This window comes from Mobula birostris, chromosome 9 (genome assembly GCF_030028105.1).
Source record: "Mobula birostris isolate sMobBir1 chromosome 9, sMobBir1.hap1, whole genome shotgun sequence".
Taxonomy (NCBI): Eukaryota; Metazoa; Chordata; class Chondrichthyes; order Myliobatiformes; family Myliobatidae; genus Mobula; species Mobula birostris.
The window spans coordinates 153,712,045-153,735,328 of NC_092378.1; the positions used below are offsets into that span (position 1 = coordinate 153,712,045).

General features: G+C 43.2%; 1 protein-coding gene and 1 long non-coding RNA gene across 4 annotated transcripts in view; one reads left to right on the top strand and one right to left on the bottom strand.

The window, feature by feature from the left end:
* Positions 1 to 3,480: 3,480 nt before the first annotated feature.
* On the bottom strand, positions 3,481 to 12,825 carry LOC140203228 (uncharacterized). Its single transcript, XR_011887329.1, has 3 exons — positions 12,728 to 12,825; positions 9,544 to 9,747; positions 3,481 to 3,547 (listed from the first exon to the last, which is right to left on the bottom strand). It is a non-coding gene; the product is annotated as an uncharacterized lncRNA (long non-coding RNA).
* A 240-nt stretch (positions 12,826 to 13,065) lies between these two features.
* adcy9 (adenylate cyclase 9) overlaps positions 13,066 to 23,284 on the top strand; it is a 122,917-nt gene continuing 112,698 nt past the window's right edge. For all 3 annotated transcript variants that reach the window (XM_072269209.1, XM_072269211.1, XM_072269212.1), the window contains exon 1: positions 13,066 to 15,080. In XM_072269209.1, the coding sequence (XP_072125310.1) occupies positions 13,376 to 15,080 (1,705 nt within the window). In that variant the 5' untranslated portion in view covers positions 13,066 to 13,375. The remainder of the gene's footprint in view (positions 15,081 to 23,284) is intronic.

Sequence of the window (23,284 nt, forward strand, 5' to 3'; positions counted from 1 at the left end):
TTTTCAGGTAAAATGGGTCACCTTCTCAGGTGAATACATGACACTACTTCAATAAAGAGCAGGGGAGTTTATTCATGAAGTCCTGTTCAGTATCCATTTTTCATTTCTAAAACTGACCAACTGGTCATTATCACGTTGCTGTTTGTGGGAAATGTGTAGAAATGTGGAAACTGGCCACTGCACTTTCTCACTTATAACAGACACTATAGCTCAAAAGTATAAGCACAAGAGTATCTGCAGATGTTGGAAATCCAGATCAACACACACAAAATGCTGGAGGAACTCAGCAGGTCAGGCAGCATCTATGCAGTGGAATAAATAGTTCACATTTCAGGCTGAGACTCTCATTAGGGCATCAGCCCAAAAGTATGTGATTGACTGTAAAGAGCCTGATATATACTCTGAAAGGCACTGAAGAAATAGTTTATATTCTGCATTGACCTATTTCCTTCGACAGTACTGTACCCATTTTGCCAGGTGGAACCAGCTGCATTTATGCCAATCATCAACAGGTGGCACTATACAACCAAACGACAACAACATGCAAATTACAGTAAATTACAGTTCCCTGTGTCAGATGAGGGCCAGAGTTTAACTCATTAAAAAGTACACTGCTGGAGCAACTCACAGGGTCAAACAGCATTTGAAATTGTTGAAGTTTCAGGATGACACCCTGCATCAAGGATTACATCTGCAGCTTACTACCACCCAAACTGGACCCCCTACAATTCGCCTACCGACACAACCGATTGACAGATGACGGAATAGCCACTGCTCTACACATTGTCCTTACACGACGTCACCGTCTTCTGCTCTGATCCGAGGTCAGTTCGCAGGTTGATTGGCACCTGCGAACAGTTCGAGCTAGCGTCGGGGGCCAGGGTCAACCGCACGAAGAGCGAAGCCATGCTCTTCGGCAACTGGCCCGACCGATCCAGCGTCCCCTTCACCAGCAGGTCTGACCACGTGAAGGTGTTGGGGATCTGGTTCGGAGGGGCTGAGGCGTGCAACAAGAACTGGCAGGAGCGGACTGCCAAGGTGAAACAGAAACTGGGACTGTGGGGAGGGCGCTCCCTGTCGATAACGGGCAAGAACCTGGTCATCAGGTGTGAGGTGCTCTCAGGGCTGCTGTACTTGGCGCAGGTCTGGCCCGTCCCCCGCTCCTACAGCTCGGAAATCACCCGGGCTGTCTTGAGATTCGTCTGGGGATCCAAGATGGAGCGGGTGAGACGGACCGTCATGCACAAGTCCCTGGACAACGGGGGCAAGAACGTCCCCAATGTCGCCCTCACCCTGATGGCCAGCTTCGTATGTGGCTGCATCAGGTTGTGTGTAGAGCCCAGGTATGTGGGCACCAAGTACCACTATGTGCCCAGGTTCTACCTGTCGCCCTGGCTACGAAGGATGGGTCTGGCCTCACTCCCGCGCAACGCCCCAGTCAGCTGGTCGTTGCCGGCATACCTGTCCTACGTAGCAAAGTTCTTCCAGGAGAACGCCTTTGACCACAGGGCCATCAGGCAGTGGTCGGCACGTAGTGTCCTGCAGGCACTGCAGGAGAAGGACGTGATGGACACAGTGGGGTGGTTCCCTGAGCAGACTGTCCAGTTCATCTGGCAAAATGCCTCATCGCCAGATCTCACCAACGGGCACCAAGACCTCGCCTGGCTGGCGGTGAGAGGGGCCCTCCCAGTCAGAGCCCTCCTGTACGCCCGGAATGTCGTCTCCGCACCCCACTGCCCACGGGAGGACTGCAGTGAGGAGGAGTCTGTGACCCACCTCTTTGCACACTGTCAGTTCACAAAGAGGGTGTGGGGGAGGATAGACGGGCTAGTGTCACGTTTTATCCCCAGCAGCTGTGCAACAGAGGACTCTCTAATCTACGGGCTGTTCCCGGGGACGCACACGGAGACCAACATCCAGTGCTGCTGGCAGATCATCAACTCGGTGAAAGACGCTCTTTGGTCGGCCCGAAACTTGATGATCTACCAGCACATGGAGACGTCCGTGGGAGAATGCTGCCGACTGGCACACTCTCGGCTGCAGGAGTACGTGCTGAGGGACGCACTGAAACTTGGTGCAGCCACCGCAAGGGCCCGGTGGGGAAGGACCACAGTATAGGTTTCTCCACCCGTGGGAGTGGGAGGGGTCGGTGGGCGGGGAGTAGACCCCTCAACAATGATATGCTAAGCTGAACTACTGGAGTGCCACGTGGGTAGCTATTAATACGGATATTTACTGAGTATAATGGAAACGTATGTAAAGGATGAAAAGTTATTGAATGGTTTATTGTATATATTTATTTTTGAATAAAGTATATTTTGAAATTAGAAAAAAATCTGCATAAGAGGATGCTTATGTGAGAATGCTGTTCTTGGACTACAGTTCAGCATTCAACACCATAGCTCCATCCAGGCTCGACAAGAAGCTCAGAGACCTCGGCCTTGACTCTGCCTTGTGCAGCTTGATCCTGGACTTCCTGTCAGATCCCCAGCAGGTTATAAGAGTGGGCTCCCTCACCTCCAACACACTCTCAATACAGGAGCCCCTCAGGGCTGCGAACTGAGTCCCCTCCTGTACGCCCTGTATACCAATGACTGTATTGCCACCCACAGCTCCAATCTGCTAATTAAATTTGCCAATGACACTACATTGATTGGCCTTATCTCAAACAATAATGAGGTGGCCTACAGGGAAGAAGTCATCTCTCTGACAGAGTGGTGTCAAGAAAACAACCTCTCCCTCAATGTAGCAAAAACAAAGGAGCTGGTTGTGGATTACAGGAGGAATGGAGATGGGTTAACCCCATTGACATCAATGGATCTGCGGTTGAGGGGGTAAACAGCTTCAAGTTCTCATGGCATCCACATCACCGAGGACCTCAAGTGGTCTGTACACACCAGCTGTGTGGTGAAAAAGGCACAACAGCGCCTTTGAGGAAGTTTGGTATGGGCCCCCAAATCCTAAAAACTTTCTACAGGGGCACAATTGAGAGCATCCTGACTGGCTGCATCACTGCCTGGTATGAGAACTGTACCTCCATTAATCACAGGACTCTGCAGAGAGTGGTGTGGACAGCCCAGCGCATCTGTAGTTGTGAACTTCTCAATATTCAGGACACTTACAAGGTCAGGTGTGTAAAAAGGGCCCGTAGGATCATTGGGAACCCAAACCTTCTTTCCCAACCACAATTTATTCCAGCTGCTACCATCTGGAAAACGGTACAGCAGCATAAAAGCCAGGACCAACAGACTCCGGGACAGTTTCTTCTACCAGGCCATCAGACTGATGAACTCATGCTGATTTGAGTATATATTACATTCTCTGTTCTATTTATTATAAATTATTATTAATTACTATGATTGCACATTGCACATTTAGATGGAGATGTAAAGATTTTTACTCATGTATGTGAAGGATGTAAGAAATAAAGTCAATTCAATTCAATTCAATTCAATCAGTCCAGCAGTTTGTATTTTTTTGTTCCAGATTCTGGCATCTGCAATCTTGCGTTTCAATTCATGCAAATCACTGCATTAAAATCTGTAACCTGAGTAGCAATAGTTAAAATTAGTTGTATAAATGGAATTAGCTTGCACAGTATTAACCTGGTATTAATTTGCAATAAAGTTCTATCCTTTATTGGATAGAGCCTGTCAAAAGATCATCAAGTCAAACAGCAGAGAAGAAACAGGTTCTTCAGTCCATCCTGTCTATCCAGACCATCATGTATAATTTCATTCTAATCCCATTTATCAGCACTAGATCTGCAGCCTTGCCCAAATGTTGCTTAGGTGTTGGATGATATCAGATACCAACCTTTCTCTAAGTGAAAAATTTCTCCTTCAGCTTCAACCCATGCCCTCTGGACTTAGATACCTCTACTTAGGGGAAAGGTTCCTTTCCACTTACATCATTTGTGCCTCTCATATCTCTATTGGGTGCTTTCTCAGCCTCTTCTGTCCAAGAAACACAAACACAGCTCACCTACTCTCTCCTCCACTGCAGGCAAAATCTTGTTAAATCTCTTCTCCAGTGCTGTGGTGTCATGCAGAAGTGTTGCTGCCTGTCCCTATCAATTGTGGTTTGTTAGTCAGAAAGTCAAGGATTCAATTGCAAAAGGAGGTGTTGAGTCCCAGGTCTGGAATTTGGAGATGGGCTTCCTTGGAATTATTGTATTGAAGACCAAGCTGTAATCAATAAACAATAGTCTGAAGGTATCATCAAAGTCCAGATGCTCCTGAAATGAATGTAGGGCCAAGGAGATTGGCCACACAGACCTGTTTTGATGGTAGGTGAATTGCAGTGGGTTGAAATTGTCTAGGAGGCTGGAGTTAATGCATGCCATGACCAGCCTCTTGAAGCACTTCATGACGTACAGGAGGTACATGTTCTTGAGCTCGGTAATACATGTTCTCAAGGTTTTCGAAAGGAGAGATAGAGAATGACTGGGATGGGGGGGGGTTGTCTTTTATTACATCAGCTATGATAGTGAGGCAGTGAGAATTGAACAAAGGTAAGAAAAATTAGAAAAAAATTTGTTACTTTCATTCTTCCACTTCCCTTCAACATTACAAGAAACTCTTTTTAGGAACAAAACCAACTTCTTTAAAATAACTTTTTACCGACAAAGCACCTGTGATTTGTAGCATAATCCAAAATTTTCAAAGTTCAAAGTATATTTATATCAAAGTACATTTATTGGACAGAAGAGGCTGAGATTCATTTTCTTGCAGGCATACTCAATAAATCCATTATAGAATAATAACCATAATAGGGAACATGAGATGAAGAGTCCTTGAAAGTGAGTTCATTGGTGTAGGAACATTTCAATAATGGGGCAAGTAAAGTTGAGTATCACTTTGGTTCAAGAGCATGATGGTTGAGGGGATTATAACTAAGCACATCACAAACAAGGAAAGGTGTGGGAATGGACAAAAAGCAATAGTGAATTCTTCTGCATGCCTTAGGAATCAGAATCAGATTAACTATCACTGATATATACTGTGAAATTTGTTGCTTTGCAGCAGCAGTATCATGCAAGACATAAAATTACCATAGGCTTACAAAAATAAATACTGCAAACGTCAAAGAATGAGGTGGGGTTCACGGGTTCATGGACTCTTCAGAAACCTGATGGTGGGGAGAAAGAAGCTGTCCTTAAAAAGCTGAGTGTGGGTCTGCAGGCTCCTATAGCTCCTCTCTAACGGTAGTATCGAGAAGAGGGCTTGTCCTGGAAGGTGAGGATCCTTAATGATGGATGCTGCCTTCTTGCCACCTTCTGGTTTGTTGAGCTAATGACCTTCTACAAAAGACCAAAAAATTGGAAAAATACTGCTGCTGCTGACTTATTGGTAAATTGGTTTATTATTGTCACATGTACCAAGGTACAGTGGAACACTTGTCTTGCATCAGTCATACAGATCAATTCATTACAACTGTGCATTCATAATCAGAATCAGGTTTAATATCACTGGTACATGTCATGAAATTTGTTGCTTTGCTGCAGCAGTACATGCAATGCCTAACAAAAAACTATAAATTACAATAAATATATACAGTATATCAAAAATTAAATTAAGTAGTATAAAAAGAGAGCAAAAAAAATTGAGGTAGTATAAGATAAAACAGTAACAGTGCCGAATAGTATTAAACTTATTGAAAAATTTTTGAAAATGATTAATCTTAATGTAAAGAGAACATTATTTTTTGTGGATAATATTTGTACCATGAATAATTAAAGTTGCTTATTGTAATTTTAGCATTTGTCACAGTTTACTCTGGAACATGGTTTAGTGCTATCCCAGAGTGGTGATTCATTACAGTACACATGATCCTTCAGAATGAACATGCATGGGTGCGTTCTATCATACTTACATTTACTCAAGCTGCTTGATGTGTGCTGCCAGGATTGGAGATTTATAGGATAAGGTAAGAGTATGACCGCATTTCTTCTCATACACAGTTCCTATCTTTACCTCTGAACAATGCCACAGAGGATTTACTGGTATTTTTTAAATGAGAGGATTGACAATGTGAACCTGTCTCACTGTATCTCCTCTGGACTTCCTGTCTGCCCAATTTCTGGTAAATGATGCAAACAAAACCATAAATGCAAACGATTATGGTCTTCAAGATAGTCAATAAATCTATCATGTGGCATGAGATAACCTTATACTACCAGAAGGTCCCAACCTCTATCTAGATCTGGTTAAGTCCATTGTTCCTGCTATTTGAGCTGGTCTAGGAAGAAGAAAAATCCATTCAGACTCCCTCTACTGATTGTTATAGTTGGACAGCTGCTGGAATGTACCTGCATGTGCAACTCAGGGCAAACACAAGGCTGTTGTATGTGGAGACACAAAAGATTCTGCAGATGCAAGAAAAATTGAGCAACACACACAAGATTTCAGGGGAACTTAGCAGGTCAGGCATTTTGTGTGTATTTTACTTCAACAGTATGCTCCCCTTTTTCACATAATGTAAAATTTGAAGGATACAGTCAGATAAAAAAAATAAGAAATATTTGCATTTATATAGCATCTTTCAAAGCCTTAGTCCCAAATTCGTTTGCAGTAAATGTAGTCATTTAAATATTAATCTTGGAACTGTGACAGTCCACTGGCATGAAACAAAATCATACAAACAGCAATTGGATAATGACTTGGAAAATCTTTGCTCTTTTGTAAACACAAAATACTCTGCAGATGCTGTAGTCAAAGCAACACGCACAACACGCTGGAGGAACTCAGCAGGTCGGGCAGCATCTGTGGAAACGAACAGTCAACGTTTTGGACCGAAACCCTTCGGCAGTACCCAAAACGTTGACTGTTCATTTCCGAGGATGCTGCCTGACCTGCTGAGTTCCTCCAGCGTGTTGTGCTTTGTTTTTTTGTAACACATACCAGGGATATATTACCAGGGTTCATTTTATCTTCAGTAAAGAGAGCCAATGAAATATTACTCAAAGATAGGAGACTTATGCCAAGATGGCACTACCATAGGACAGCATCAGTGTCAGTATGGATTTTTATTTTGAAAAACTAGGAAGAGGATATGCTGGAAATATGAGTATATGAAGAAAATGCTGGAAACACTGAGCAAGTCAGGCACGTAATCAGCATGGTTAGCTCTCTGTCCCATCCATCCATCCACCTGCTGTAATTTTAAACAAATTTGTTTTCTCCCTTTCCCTGCTCCAGCTGTAAACACTAACTCGGTTTCTCCTTCCAAAGATGTGACCTGATCTGCCAAATGTATCCCGCTTCTTCTATCTAGATATTTATTTGTCCTTAAGCCTTTGGAATAAGATATTAACCCACTATTTTCGAACTATGGTTGGCAAAAGATTTTGGAAAATAATTTTGTTAACAAAGTCTGAACCTTAATGACTAAAATGAATCGTAAACTTTGAGGGTAAGGCACGGCCCCTGTCAAAATGAAATCTCAGTAATTGGAAGCCCTTGGAGTTAATGTTGAGTTGAGGATGTCTGGATTTGATCCTCAGCCTATATCTCTGTCAAGAAAATCAATATCCAAAATTACCAGAGTTTTTTTTCTCCCAAGTTATTCTGAGTAAAATAAGAAAAAGATAATAAGCACCTTTCTATCTCTGATTCTGTGCTTTCCTTGAACTACAGATATCAGTGAATGAGTTTCATTCTCCAGTGCTGCCAAACCTCAAGGTCCTCCTCTTCCATAATTACACACCACATACTACTTTACACCATTTCTAAAGCTCAGCATTTCCATAACTGTTTACAAAACTGATAAGTTACATTCTCCCTGTAGCTAAAGCCAATATAGCCACCTCCAAATACGCTATGCAAACTTGACCTTTAATAACTGAAGGGATTAAAAAAAATCTAGATATGTAAAATATGTGATAAGATCATTAGACCATAAGTTATAGGAGCAATTAGGCCATTTGGCCCATCAAGTCAGCTCCACCATTTCATCATGGCTGATCCAATTTTCCTCTCAGCCCTAATCTTTTGCCCTTTCCCTGTATCACTTCATGCCCTGACCAATAAAGAATCTATCAGCCTCTCACAAAGACTTGGCCTCCACAGTTATATGTGGCAATGAATACCACAGATTCACCGCTCTCTGGCTAAAGAAATTCCTCCTCATCTCTGTTCTAAAAGGAAGTCCCTCTGTGTCATATGGCTGTGTCTTCTGGTCTTAGATTCTCCCACCATAGGAAACATCCTCTCCACATCAACTCTCTCAAGGCCTTTCACCATTGGATAGGTTTCAATGAGGTCACCCCTCATGCTTCTGGTGAATACAGGCCCAGAGCCATCAAACATTCTTCATATGACAAGCCATTCAATCCTGGAATCATTTTCCTGAACCTCCTTTGAACCTTCTCCAGTTTCAGCAATCCTTGATGCGATCTAAGTGACTTTGACCGTAGAATGGTTACTGGTATTAGGTGGAGTGGTTTGAGTATCTCAGACACACAACAGTCTCTAGAATTTACAGAGAATGGTGGGGAGAATAAAAAAAGTGAACAGTAGTTCTGTGGGCAAAAACACCTTGTTAATGACAGAAGTCAGAGGAGAATGGCCATTCTGGTTCAACCTGACAGGAAGGTGACAGTAACTCAAATAACCTCGCATTTACAACAGTGATGTGCAGAAGAGCATCACCAAGTGCACAGCACATTGAACCTTGATGTAGATGAGCTACAGCAGCAGAAAACCACAAACATACACTCAGTGGCCATTTTATTAGATACAGGAGGTATGCAGGACATGTGGCAGATAATTTATACCCAATTCAATCCCATAAACAGCAATGTGATAATCTGTTGTACTGAGGGAGAAACATTGGCAAAGACATCAGGACACATCCCCAATCTTTCTCAAACTAGTGCTGAAGAATTTTTATGATCTTCTAAGGGAGGCAGTTGTGAGCCAGGTTTAATGAAACATACAAAAGATAACAGCTCTAACAATACCATACTAAAGAGTCAGTCTGGCCATCTCATTTCTTTGCAGTGCAGATTAAACTCATGACCTTTTGATTCAAGGGTAAGAATTCTACTGCTGATCCAAGATTGACAAATATAACTAGAAATATAATTTTAATAAGAAATTTGGATAGCTATTAAAGTTTATCTTCAAATATCAATAAGGAAAATCAATAACATCCCTGGTGTCAAATTGTGCAACTCTTTCATGGTGAACAACAAAAGAAAACAATTGCATCTAAAACAACTAATTTCAAATAGTGAGCATTATCACAGATGCGCTATCTATAAAAAAGGAAATGAGTGGGCACTTACTGCATTTCAAACATTTACAAACATGATTTTTTCCATGATGCTTAATGATGAGGAAACCTTATTATTTAAACAAATCTTTATATAGCCACATTTTCATCTCTGTAAATGGAGAACACGAAAACTGATTTTATTTGTGGTTTTCTGTCACTCGAGATCCACAATAAAATTTATAACATACTATTAAATTTAAAATTATACATTACAGAACAATTGGTATTTAAAGGTTGGCTTCTGAGATTCAAAAACTGCTTTACCTGAAAGTCTTGGCCTCCCACAGAATTTGAAGAAGACACAATGTTCCAGGGGAATTCCTCAGATCCAGGGTGATAGCACGTTTTGAGCAAGCACAGAATTTCCATACTGCACATCAGAAAAATGTAAGCATGGTGCCAAGCACAATGTCTGGGTATGAATATCATTATTCCCTCTGTGCTTTCACAAATTATTTGTGAACCAAGCTGAAAAATGAAGTTTTAACATTATTAATTTTAACCTTTAGAGCAGTGGTGAATTGAGTAGGCCTTATTTGCATAAACTTGACAGAAAATCAGATGCTCAATACAAAGCTAAGCACAATTTAAAACAGGTTAATAGGTACAGAGGCATCAGCTCAGTTGGCTCACATGCCAAAATGAACATAACCAAAAAAGCTGTCTTGCTGGGGGGCACTGGACAGATGACGGGGATCAATTTGGAATATGGTCACTTTAAGGTATATGGCAGCTTAACGGTGTTGAGCTTCGAATACTGTATAATTTTCCGCAGGTTTTACACTGACACTAGATTTCCTGGTTACAAGTTTACTTTGATAATCACTGGGCGTGAAAAGCAATAAACAGTTGATGTTTTGGGCTGAGACCTTTCATCAGGACTAAGTGGGTCTCCTTAATGGGTATAAAAGGAACCCTGGCAATACATCTCTGATGTAATGCCAAACAATTATCACATAATCAGTCTTGATGAAGGGATTTGGCTTGAAACGTCGACTCTTGATGCTGCCCGACCAGCTGAGTTCCTCCAGCATTTTGTGTGCGTTACTCTGGATTTCCAGCATCTGTAGAACCTCTTGTGTTTACCGGTATGACCCAAACATCTTTTGGCAATCAAAGTTTTTCTTTATATAACAATTGTTGAAGATATCGGCAAACTTTCCAATTTCCACTGACAACTATATCCCTAAATTCTGTCTTCTGAGGTGGGTACATTTTATTAATATACTTGCTAACTTTTCTTTTGTTTTCCTGAACCCCAACTCTTACCAAAACTACTCAGACCAGGGGCTAAGTGATTTGGCAATCCTCCAGGATTGAAAATTGAAATGTACTCCACAAAATTATCATACTTGTGGCAAGTGGACATAAATGATACAAAACATAACCAAAATCAACTCAGTAAGTCTCCCCACTACCTCTTAATTTAAGAGATGATACTTTTGGAAAAAAAAAGATATTGCTGAGTAGCTATAAGCTGCAACAACCACTTATAAGTAGATATCAAGCATCCATGGGTGATTTAGATGAGAACTGGTTAATGGGAAGAAGAAACTAAGAACGAATGTCACTTTCTAGTTGAGAGGCTATACCTAGTGCATTTCTGCAGCGATTTGTGTTGAGACCCACTGTTCCCAGTCTATATTGATTCAGATGATAGGATTATGTGTAACAAATCTGTTCTTTGAAAATACAAAGCTTAGTGGAATATGAGGATGATTTCAAAAAGGTTTAGGTGATAAAGACAGATTAAGTGAATGGGCAAGGTCATGAAAGGTGGAATATAATATGGAAAAAAAAGGTGAGGTAATTTAATGTAGGGAGAAATGGAAAGACTGCAGTGTTTAAGTAGTGAAGATTGGAAGGCATTAATGTTTATAGGAACCTGCGTGTCCTATTACATAGAGCACAGGACACTAAAGCGTAGTGTAAGCCCTTTACACCATAGTGTTGTGCTGACCTACACAAAGATCAATCCAACCCTTTCTCCTACAAGAAACATGTAAATAAAATTGAAAGAGAGCAGAGAAAATTTACAAGGAAGTTGCCGGGACTTGAGAACCTGAGTTATAGGGGAAGGTTGAATAGGTTAGGACGAACTTTCTACAGGGGCACAATCGAGAGCACCCTGACTGGCTGTATCACTGCTGGTATGGGAACTGTACCTCCCTTAATCACAGGACTCTGCAGAAAGTGGTGCGGACAGCCCAGCGCATCTGTAGATGTACCATGATTCAAGACATTTACAAGGACACGTGTGTAAAAAGGGCCCAAAAGATCATTGGGGACCCAAGCCATCCCAACCACAATCTATTCCAGCTGCTACCATCCGGGAAGTGGTACCGCAGCATAAAAGCCAGAACCACCAGGTTCTGGGACAGCTTCTTCCACCAGGCCATCAGACTGATGAACTCACGCTGATTTGAGTGGACTTTATAGTACATTGACTGTTCTAATTATTATAAACTACTATAATTGCACATGCAGATGGAGATGTAACATAAAGATTTTTACTCCTCATGTATGTGAAGGATGTAAGAAATAAAGTCAATTTAAATGCAAAATTCAAATTCAAAAACTTTATTCCCTGGAGTGTAGGAGAATGAGGGGAGATTTGATAGATGTATACAAAATTGAGGGGTATAGATAGGGTAAATGCAAGCAATCTTTCCCCACTACAACTAGAGGTCATGGGTTAAATGTGAAAGGTGAAATATTTAAGGGGAACATGAGGGAGAGCTTCTTGACAAAAAGGGTGGTGTGAGTGTGTAACGAGCTGCCAGTAGCAGTGTGGATGCAGTGTCAATTTCAACAGTTAAGGGAACCTTGGATAGGTACGTAATTGGAGGATATGGCCCAAGTCCAGGTCAATGGGACTAGGCAGATAAATAATATTTTGGTATGGACTAGATGGGCTGAAGGGCCTGCTTATGCGCAGAGGGTGTTCTATGACTGAGTTTCAGTATATCCTGTATTTAGATAGAAATTACCCACTGCTGTATTGGATAAACAGTCTGCCAATTTAGAGATAGAGAGGTGGTGATGAGGCAAACCTTGGTGTTATCAGTGTACAGATGCGTCGTGTTTTGGCGATATGCTGAAGGACGGCATGTTGAGTAGAAATGGGAGGGGATAGATACAGTAAGGTAAAATACTGAGTTGATAAATAAGAAACTGCTAGCGTTGTCTAGATGGCTGTGGCGAGACTGGCATAATCAAACTGCAGGGGGAATCGAGGAGGAGGACGAAAGGGGAACGACTGATTGTTTTGACACAAGACATGGGTATCATTACATTTAAATGATTGAGAACAGGAGGAGGCCCTTCGGTGCACTGCAGAGCTATCAAATTACACCCGATCTCGCTCACTCAGAGTCCTGAAGAAGGATTCACTTCAAGTATTCATCTAAATCCTCTTCAAAAGACGTGACTGAATCAGCATCCCTACCCTCTCGGGTGATCTCCAGATGAGGGAATCCTCCACTGTTAAATCTCTTCAGCTCTGCCAATTTTCCCCTCACAACTAATCCTCTGTCCCAGTTTGCATCACCCTCCGCACAGATGTTCCCCGCATTCCCTCCCCCCTACTCTTGTACAGTGCACGCCGCGCCCGTCGAGGAGAACCCCACAACCGAGCTCCGATGCTGCCCCCTCAGCGGCCGCCGGCGCCCGGCGAACCAATCGCCCAACGTCAGCTTCCCGCCCTCCTCCGGCGGCGGCGGCGGCGGCGCGCGCGGCCGCGCCACGTGACTCAGGCTCGGGCACGCTGCTGCTGGGCGGTTGGGGATCCGATCGGCGTGCGTACGCACGCGTGGGGGGGGGGAGGAGGGAGCCAGCGAGTCCGTTGTTTCCGGTGGTGGGTGCCCGTATGTGAAGCGCCCTGACCACCGCCAGCCGCCCTCCCCCCGTTCCACACACACACCTCCTCACCGCCCGCCTCAAAACCCCCGCCACTGGCCGCGGCGGAAATGGTGGATGGAGCGAGCGAGCGGCCGCACACCATACAGCAGCACCCGACGAGAACGTTAGTGGCGGGCCGCCGACTTCGGCTCCCGACACATTCCCCGGCGGCGGCGGCAGGTCGCGGACTCTCTACATGGCGGCCCAGCAGCTGCGCGGCACCGAGGTTTACTGCGACGCCAGCGGGGACTGCAACCATGTCGCTGTCAAGATCGGGAGGCAGCGGGAGGTACAGCAGCATGCGGCGGCGGCGGACGCCCCCACCCCTCAGCATCAAGGCCCCGGGCCCACCAAGTATAGCATTTCGTCCAGCTGCAGTTCGGGCGAGTCGGTGAGGCGGGCGGCCCGCAGCCCCCGCCGCCGCCGCAAGTTCCCGCAGCTCTTCGAGCGGGCGTCGGGCAAGTGGTGGGACCCCGCCTTCGACTCCCGCAAGCTGGAGGACGCGTGTCTGGAGCGCTGCTTCCCGCAGACCCAGCGCCGCTTCAGGTACGCGCTGCTCTACCTCATGGTGGCCGCGCTGCTCTGGGCCATCTACTTCGGCTGCGTGGTGAAGGAGTCGGCCCGCGGCCTGGCCGCCGCTTTCCTGGCCCCCACCCTGCTCTTCATGTCGTGCTGCGCCGGTTTGCTGGCGGTCACCTTCAGCGGCCTGTACTCCCGCCACTATGTCCGCATCGCGCTGCTCTTCACACTACTGGTCTTCGCCCTGTCGCTGGCCACCCGCTTCCAAGGCGGAGGCTTGGAGGGCAGCGGCTGCGGCCGGAACGAGAGCCGGACGCCGGCTCCCTGCTGGACGCACCTGTCGCCGGTGGGGAGTTTCTCGATATCGGTGGAGGTGTTACTGCTGCTTTACACCGTCATGCCACTACCCCTATACCTCTGTTTTCTCTTCGGCGTCTCCTACTCGCTGCTCTTCGAACTGTTGGGTTATTACCTAAGCAGCGCCGAGTGGTGGCGGGGCCCGGGCTCCCAACCCCTGGTGCTCGAGGCCTTGGCTAAATTCTTCCTACACGCCTGTGTGCACGCCGTGGGCATCCACCTGTTCACCATGTCGCAGGTGCGCTCTCGCACCACCTTCCTCAAGGTGGGCCAGTCCATCATGCACGGCAAGGACCTGGAGGTGGAGAAAGCCTTGAAGGAGCGCATGATCCACTCGGTGATGCCCAGGATGGTGGCCGACGAGCTGATGAAGCAAGGTGACGACGAGAGCGAGAACTCCTTCAAACGCTACTCAACATCCAGCCCCAAGAGCAAAAAGAAGAAGACCTCAATCCAAAGGGCGCACCTCATCTTCAGACCCTTCACCATGCAGAGAATGGAACCAGTCAGTATACTCTTCGCCGACATTGTGGGCTTCACCAAGATGAGCGCCAATAAGTCGGCCCACCTGCTTGTCGGCCTTCTCAATGACCTCTTCGGACGCTTCGACCGCCTCTGCGAAGGCACGGGATGCGAGAAGATTAGCACCCTGGGGGACTGCTACTACTGCGTTGCCGGCTGCCCAGAGCCCCGCACCGACCACGCGTACTATTGCATTGAGATGGGATTGGGGATGATTCAGGCCATCGAACAATTTTGCCAAGAGAAAAAAGAGATGGTCAACATGAGAGTCGGGGTGCACACTGGCACCGTTCTCTGTGGCATTTTGGGAATGAAACGTTTTAAGTTCGACGTTTGGTCCAACGACGTGAACTTGGCCAACTTGATGGAACAGCTTGGTGTAGCCGGAAAGGTCCACCTTTCTGAGGTCACTGCTAAGTACTTGGATGAACGTTATCAGAAAGAGGATGGAAAAGTGATGGAAAGGGTTGGCACACAAAGTGTGGTTGCGGACCAGCTGAAAGGTAATTACCTGATTTATATTCTATTCTGTATTATAAAGTACTCAATGGAGTGTTACCCTTTCAGTAACTTGGTTGGTGGAAATGGTTTAACCTTTATAGAGAGGATGGAATGTTTCATTGACAGTTGATAAATTTGTAAGCTAAAATATTTTGTTTTCTTATTAGCAGTCCAGTGATAAATGTTTGTTGTTTTTGAAAAAGTAATTACCCCAGATAATTTATAGCAAAAATTAATTTCTTATAACTTCATTTAATACTCAAGGGCCTCATCCAAAAGGGCAAATCAGTAAATATATTAATGTTCTCAGATTTCTGAATGAATAATTCAATTTTTTGATCTTTTTGCATTACTTATTTAATTTTTAAAATATATTTCTTGTAATTTAGTTTATTATATATTGCAATGTACTTTCGCCACCAAACAACAAATTGCACAATGCATTCCAGTGATATTAAACCTGAGGGAAGCAACATTCAAAATGCTGAAGGATCTTGGCAGGCCAGGCAGCATCTTTGGAGAAAAGTGTAGTCAACGTTTCAGGCTGAGACCCTTCAACGACTCTAAAACGTCAACAGTGCTTTTCTCCATAGATGCTGCCTGGCCTGCAGAGTTCCTCCAGCATTGTGTGTGTGTGTGTGTGTGTTGCTTGGATTTCCAGCATCTGCAGATTTTCTCTTTGTGATAAAACGTTAGGGTGCTAGGCTGATTAATAGTTCTCTGCTGTGGTGCTCTTTGACCCTAAGAGGCGAAATTCTTCCCCTATCAACTATCCTTTACCTCCACTTTTTCATTGGGGAAACTGAAGATGGTTTTCTCTTTAATTTTTTTCTGTATTAGTAGTAATGGGGGTGGGTGTGTTTTAGGACAAGGTACTAGTGCAGAAGAGAAATATTTGGTATCTTTGGCAATTCTCTCTCCCCCCCCCCCCCCCACCATATTAAATAGGTTGCAAGTTGTCAAGTTTGTTTAGGGAGCCATATTTAATTTGAGATGGATAGACAATGTGAGCGCTAAGTTATTAAGCCACTAAGTCAGCTAAGTGAGCAGTGTAGGTAGGGGTTAAGCAGTGTGAACTGTTTTGTACCCAGGAAATAATCATTTTAAGTTTGGAACCTTTAGTGGGATCCCAGAAGAAACATCACTCTAAGAATAAATCTGCTTCTTGGAAAAGTACAGAGTATTTTTGTAATTTATGTCTTAGTTCATACTAATGTTTAGATCAGGAAAAATTAAATTTTACTTAATGTGAGAAACTAATTCTGAAGAAATTGTAAACAAGCACTTTAGATGATTCACTATAAAAATATTCAGTTATTTGCCAACCATTGTTGAAAAATTAAACGACTTGCCTCTGTTATGAAATATAAGAAATACTGAAACATAGAAGATTCTGAATCTTCAATTTTGATTTTTTTTGTCAATACTTCTAGGTTTTTTACAAAGTATGGATGTTATGCAGAATTCCTTATGTGTCAAAATATAAAATTCTTGAGAAAGAAACATTTCCAACATATTTTACAAAATAAAGATCTAAAGAGCATCCCTTACCTAGTGTGTTATCTCTAGTTAAAACTAACCATCATGTTAACCTTGCGGTCTGAATGAGAAAAATGTGGAAAATCAGATATTGCACGCAAGGTTTAGTTGGGTCCCTGACCACTTTTTGGTGACTAAGTCTGTACTCAATAACCGATGTAAAGGCTGTCTTTTTAAGTTCAGGCAAGGTTGATCGCTTTCCTTGGGTAAATGGACCCAATGGTGTGCAACAGAGATCAGTGCTGAGCCATGTATATTAATGCTTTGAGAATGTAGGTGGCATTATTTTCATTTGACGAAGAGAAGCCGAAATCCGATTTGTTGGTATTTCAGTGGAGTAAAGGAAATTACAGTGGCATGAGAGAGGAACTGGCCAAAGTTGACTGGAAAGGGACACTGACAGGAAGGACAGCAGAGCAGCAGTGGCTGGAGTTTATGTGAGAAGTGAGGAAGGTGCAAGACAGGTATATTCCAAAAAGGAAGAAATTTTTGAATGGAAAAAGGATGCAACTGTGGCTGACAAGAGAAGTCAAAGCCAAAGTTAAAGCAAAGGAGAAGGCATACAAGGAAGCAAAAATTAGTGGGAAGACAGAGGATTGGGAAGTTTTTAAAAGCTTACAAAAGGAAACTAAGGTGGTCATTAAGAAGGAAAAGATGAACTATGAAAGGAAGCTAGCGAATGATATCAAGGAGGATACTAAAAGCTTTTTCAAGTATACAAAGAGTAAAAGACAGGTGAGAAAGGACCGATAGAAAATAATGCTGGAGAAATTGTAATGGGAGATAAGGAGATGGCAGAGGAACTGAATGAGTATTTTGCATCAGTCTTCACTGAGGAAGACATCAGCAGTATACCGGACACTCAAGGGTGTCAGGGAAGAGAAGTGTGCGCAGTCACAATTACGACAGAGAAAGTACTCAGGAAGCTGAAGAGTCTAAAGGTAGATAAATCTCCTGGACCAGATGGAATGCACCCTCGTGTTCTGAAGGAAGTAGCTGTGAAGATTGCAGAGGCATTAGCAACGATCTTTCAAAAGTCGATAGTTTTTGGCATGGTTCCGGAGATTGCAAATGTCACTCCGCTATTTAAGAAGTGGGCAAGGAAGCAAAAAGGAAATTATAGACCTGTTAGCTTGACATCGGTGGTTGGGAAGTTGTTGGAGTCGATTGTCAAGGGTGAGGTTACAGAGTACCTGGAGGCATATAACAAGATAGGCAGAACTCAGCATGGTTTCCTTAAAAGAAAATCCTGCCTGACAAACCTATTACAATTTTTTGAGGAAATTACAAGTAGGCTAGACAAGGGAGATGCAGTGGATTTTGTGTATTTGGATTTTCAGAAGGCCTTTGACAAGGTACCACACATGAGGCTACTTAACACAATAAGAGCCCATGAAATTATGGGGAAGTTACATATGTGGATAGAGCGTTGGCTGATTGGCAAGAAACAGAGTGGGAATAAAGGGATCCTATTCTGGTTGGCTGCCGGTTACCAGTGGTGTTCCACAGGGGTCACTGTTGGGGCTGCTTCTTTTTACATTGTACATCAACGATTTGGATTATAAAATAGATGGCTTTGTGGCTAAATTTGCTGATGATACAAAGATAGGTGGAGGGGCTGGTAGTGCTGAGGAAACAGAGTCTGCAGAGAGACTTGGATAGATTGGAAGAATGGGCAAAGAAATGGCAAATGAAATACAATGTTGGAAAGTGTATGGTCATGCACTTTGATAGAAGAAATAAACGGGCAGACTATTATTTAATGGGAGAGAATTCAAAGTTCTGAGATGCAACGGGACTTGGGAGTCCTCGTGCAGGATACCCCTAAGGTTAACCTCCAGGTTGAGTCGGTGGTGAAGAAGGCGAATGCAATGTTGGCATTCATTTCTAGAGGAATAGAGTATAGGAGCAGGGATGTGATGTTGAGGCTCTATAAGGCACTGGTGAGACCTCACTTGGAGTACTGTGGGCAGTTTTGGTCTCATTTAAGAAAGGATGTGCTGACGTTGGAGAGGGTACAGAGAAGATTCACTAGAATGATACCGGGAATGAGAGGGTTAACATATGAGGAACATTTGTCTGCTCTTGGACTGTATTCCTTGGAGTTTAGAAGAACGAGGGGGGACCTCATAGAAACATTTCGAATGTTGAAAGGCATGGACAGAGTGGATGTGGCAAAGTTGTTTCCCATGATGGGGGAGTCTAGTACGAGCAGGCATGACTTAAGGATTGAAGGGTGCCCATTCAGAACAGGGGTGCGAAGAAATTTTTTTAGCCAAAGGGTGGTGAATCTATGGAATTTGTTGCCATGGGCGGCAGTGGGGGCCAAGTCATCGGGTGTATTTAAGGCAGAGATTGATAGGTATCTGAGTAGCCAGGGCATTGAAGGTTATGGTGAGAAGGCGGGGGAGTGGGACTAAATGGGAGAATGGATCAGCTCATGATAAAATGATGGAACAGACTTGATGGGGCGAATGGCCGACTTCTGCTCCTTTGTCTTATGGTCTTATTAGCAAGTTTGAAAATGGCACCAAAGTTGGTATAGTGGACATTAACGAAGGTTGTCTAAAGTTAGAAAAGGAATGAGCAGGGGAATGACAGATGGAATTTTAACTCAGACAAGTATGCAAAGTGATGCATTTTGGAAAATAAAACAGGGCAGAACATAATGAATGATGGTCTTTAGGATTGTTGAACAGAGGAGATGTAGATAGTTCTGTGACTCTGGTAATCTCGACAAGGTGGCGAGGAAGGCAAATGACATGCTTGCCTTCGTTGGCTAAGGCATTGAATATATATTGTGTCATAGACTTGTACTAAATGTTGTTTAGGCAACATTTACAGTATTGTGTATGTTTCTAGTTCTTGCAGTATACGAAGGGTTTGAGAGGATGCAGAAATGATTTACTTGTCACCTCAATGTGTTACCTGGAGAGATTGTACAGGATGGGTCTGGTTTTTCTTGGATTGATGAAGGCTGACAGGTGACGTACATAGGTAGAGTAAATAACCAGTGTCCGTTTCCCATGGTAGGGGTGTTGAAAACTAGACGGTATTGGTTTAAGATGAGAGGAAGAAGGTTTAAAGGAGCTCAAAGGAGTAAATTTTTCACAGTGAGTAGTTGATATCTGGAATGAGCAGACAGAAGAAGTGGGGAACTCAGTTACAACATTTAAAAGGCATCTGGACAGGCACTGGAATGAGCTGGGCATGGGGGAATACAGAATTAACGCAGGCATTAACATTGGAGGGCCTAATGGTTGGCGAGATGAAGTGGGCTGATGGGTTCTTTGCTCTGCATCTCTGATTAGTACTGTGCTGTCATTCTAAGCTTTTGGTGTCTTTTGTACTATTTATTTTTGCAAAATAAGTGTCATGATTCATGTGTGTGATTCTGAATGCACTGGAGGTCCAGAGGCAGTCTAGCCTGGGATTGGAGGACTGTGTGTGAGTGAGTGGCAGGGAGGGACAGGACTTGTTTTACTGCTGTTGTTTTGTTCCTGTTGATGCTTGTGTTGTTCTGTGGACATGGTGGGCATGCTATGTTGGCGCTGGAATGTGTGGCAACACTTGCAGGCTGTTCACAGCACATCCTCAGATTATATTGATTAACACCATCAGCCTATTTCACTGTAAGATTCAGTGTACATGTGACAAATAATTGAATCTGATTCTGAGCCCCACCATAGCTCATGGAAGTTAAAACTAGGCAATCTACTTAGCTATGTTTGCGCCTGTAATTCTTTTGATAAAGCTCGTTCTAATCTTTATGTAAATAATCTTAAAAAAGAATTGCTGAGATGTTGGATAGCTTCCAATGATCAACTCCAGTTTTGATATTTAAGAAAATGTATTTTTGATGTCACTTATTTTGATTCTGTAATTCATGTTCAGAGTCAATGTTGTGGATAATGTGCTTGTTTTTGGAGTTACTTTTGAATGGAATTTAACTTAATGTAAATGAAACCCAAGTTTCTTCCGAACCACCTACGTGAAATTTTCATTGTTGCAAATAGAGCATTAACTTGTTCAAAATCCCAACTTTAAAAATTGCCGTTAGACAGCTCCTGCGGATAGAGATGCATGTTAATAATCTTCTATCAAGTGAATATGTTAACTTAATTTCTGGCCAATAGTAATGGTGTAATATCCATTGTGTCCCTGCACATTAATTTTTCTTTTGAAACGTTCAAGAATATAATGGTTAGGAGTGGGAAATTGCTGTGTGTCAAGTGGGAGTCTGTGTCCGTTCAATAAAATTGTGGCTGAACTGATTTTTGCTTAATCACTTTCCTGCCGGTTCCCATAATCCTTGACTTTTTTTTTCCAGCCCAAAAATGACCAACTCACCTTGTATAGGTAGTGATAATTTCAAAAGCAGAAATAACAGTATAATAGTTTTTAAAAAAAGTGGGGTAGTGTTCATGGGTTCATTGATGGCAGAGGGGAGGAAGCTGTTCCTGAATCACTGAGTGTGCCCTTGGGCTTCTATACCTTCTTCCTGGTGGTAACAATGAGAAGAAGGCTTGCCCTGCGTGGTGGGGGTCCTTAATGATATATACCACTTTTCTGAGGCACCGCTCCTTGAAGATGTCATGGATACTGTGGAGACTAGTGTCCATGATGGAGCTGACTAATTTTACAGCTCTTTGCAGTTTACTTTGATCCTGTGCAGTAGCCCCTCTCGTACCAGACGGTGATGCAGCCAGTTAGAATGCACTCCATAGTATATCTGTAGAAATTTGAGAGTATTTTTGGTGACATCCTAACTCTCCTCAAGCTCAAAATAAAATATAGCTGCTGCCTTGCTTTCTTTATAATTGCGTCGATATATTGGGACTAGGTTAGATCTTCAGAGATCTTGACACCCAGGATGTGGACCCACTGCAATTTGCCTATTGCCACAATGGGTCTATAACAGATGCAAACTCAATGGCTGTTCACGCAGCCTTGGATAACCAGGACAGTACAAACACTTATGTCAGGATGCTGTCCATTGACTATAGCTCAGTATTTAACATCACCATTCCTACAGCCCTGATCGATAAATTACAGAACCTGGGGCTCTACCTCCCTCTGCAATTGGATCCTCAACTTTCTAACTGGAAGACCTCAATCTGTGTGAATTGGTAGTAATATCTCCTCCTTGCCAATGATCAACACTGGCACACCTCAGGGTTTCTCCCCCTAGCCCACTGCCTTACTCTCTCTTTACCCATGACTGTGGTTAGGCATAGTTCAAATGCCATCTATAAATTTGCTGATGTTACAACTATTGTTGGCAGAATCTCAGATGGAAACAAGAGGGCATAAAGCAGAGAGATGTATCACTAGTTGAGTGGTGTCAACCTTCTACTCAACATCAGTAAGACCAAAGAGCTGACTGTGGACTTCAGAAAGGGTAGGATGAGGGAACACACACCAATCCTCAGAGGGATCAGAAGTGGAGAGAGTGAGCAATTTCAAGTTCCTGGGTGTCAGGATCCGAGAATCTAACCTAGTCCCGTCATATCGATGCCGCAATAAAGAAGGCAAGACTGGCTGTATTTCATTAAGAGTTTGAGGAGATTTGCTTTATCACTGAAAACACTTGAAAGCTTCTACAGGTGTACTTTGGAGAGTATTCTGACTGCCTAGTAGCCTAGTATGGGGGGGGGGTTGCGGTTGACTGTACAAAATTGAAAGAAGCTACAGAAAGTTGTAAAATTAATCAGCTTGATCATAGATACTGGTCTCCACAGTATTCAAGACATTTTCAAGGAGTGGTGTCTCAGAAAGGTGACTTCAATTTATTAAGGATCCCCATCACCCAGGGCATATCTTCTCATTGTTACCCTCAGGATGGAGGTACAGAGCATGAACGCACACACTCAGGAACAGCCTTTTCCCTCTGTAATCATTGAACCCATGAGCACCACCTCACTTATTTTTAAAATTGTATTTGCACAATTTTTTAATTTAATTAATCAACACCTCCACCCAATAACCCACCTCTCCACACCCCCAACCATCACTACTTTATCATTTAAACTATCTTATGTATTTATATGTGCAGTGTTTTTGTTTTCTCTTCTTTTTTCTACTGCGTCAGAACAATTATTTTGTTCTCCTTTACATGTGTGTACTGGAAATGACATTAAACAATCTTGAATCAAGTGGAGACCAAGCAGAAATATTTGTTTAGAGGCAGTAATACTGTGGATAATTCCAGTTGAGCTTCTAAATATTTCTGGAATGTTGTGGCAAGTAGCAGCAAAGTTACTGATTTGAAATGCTTGAAATGTATGATTTAGAGTTTCTGACACTGATTTTATTTAGAGTCCTATTGTATAAGTTACTAATTGTAGGGAACATGATGGACTTGTCTTTTTGGTTTGAAAAGAAATTAAATTGTACTTCTGCCCTTTTACCCCCAGCATTATCATATTGGTATCCTAATACACTATATTTTTCATTACAAATGAGTCTAGATTTAAAATCCAAGTCAATTTATTTCTTACATAGAAACATAGAAAATCTACAGCACAATACAGGCCCTTCGGCCCACAAAGCTGTGCCAAACATGTCCTTACCTGAGAAATTACCCAGGGTTACCCATAACCCTCTTTTTCTAAGCTCCATGCACCTATCCAAAAGTCTCTTAAAAGACCCTATTGTGTCTTCCTCC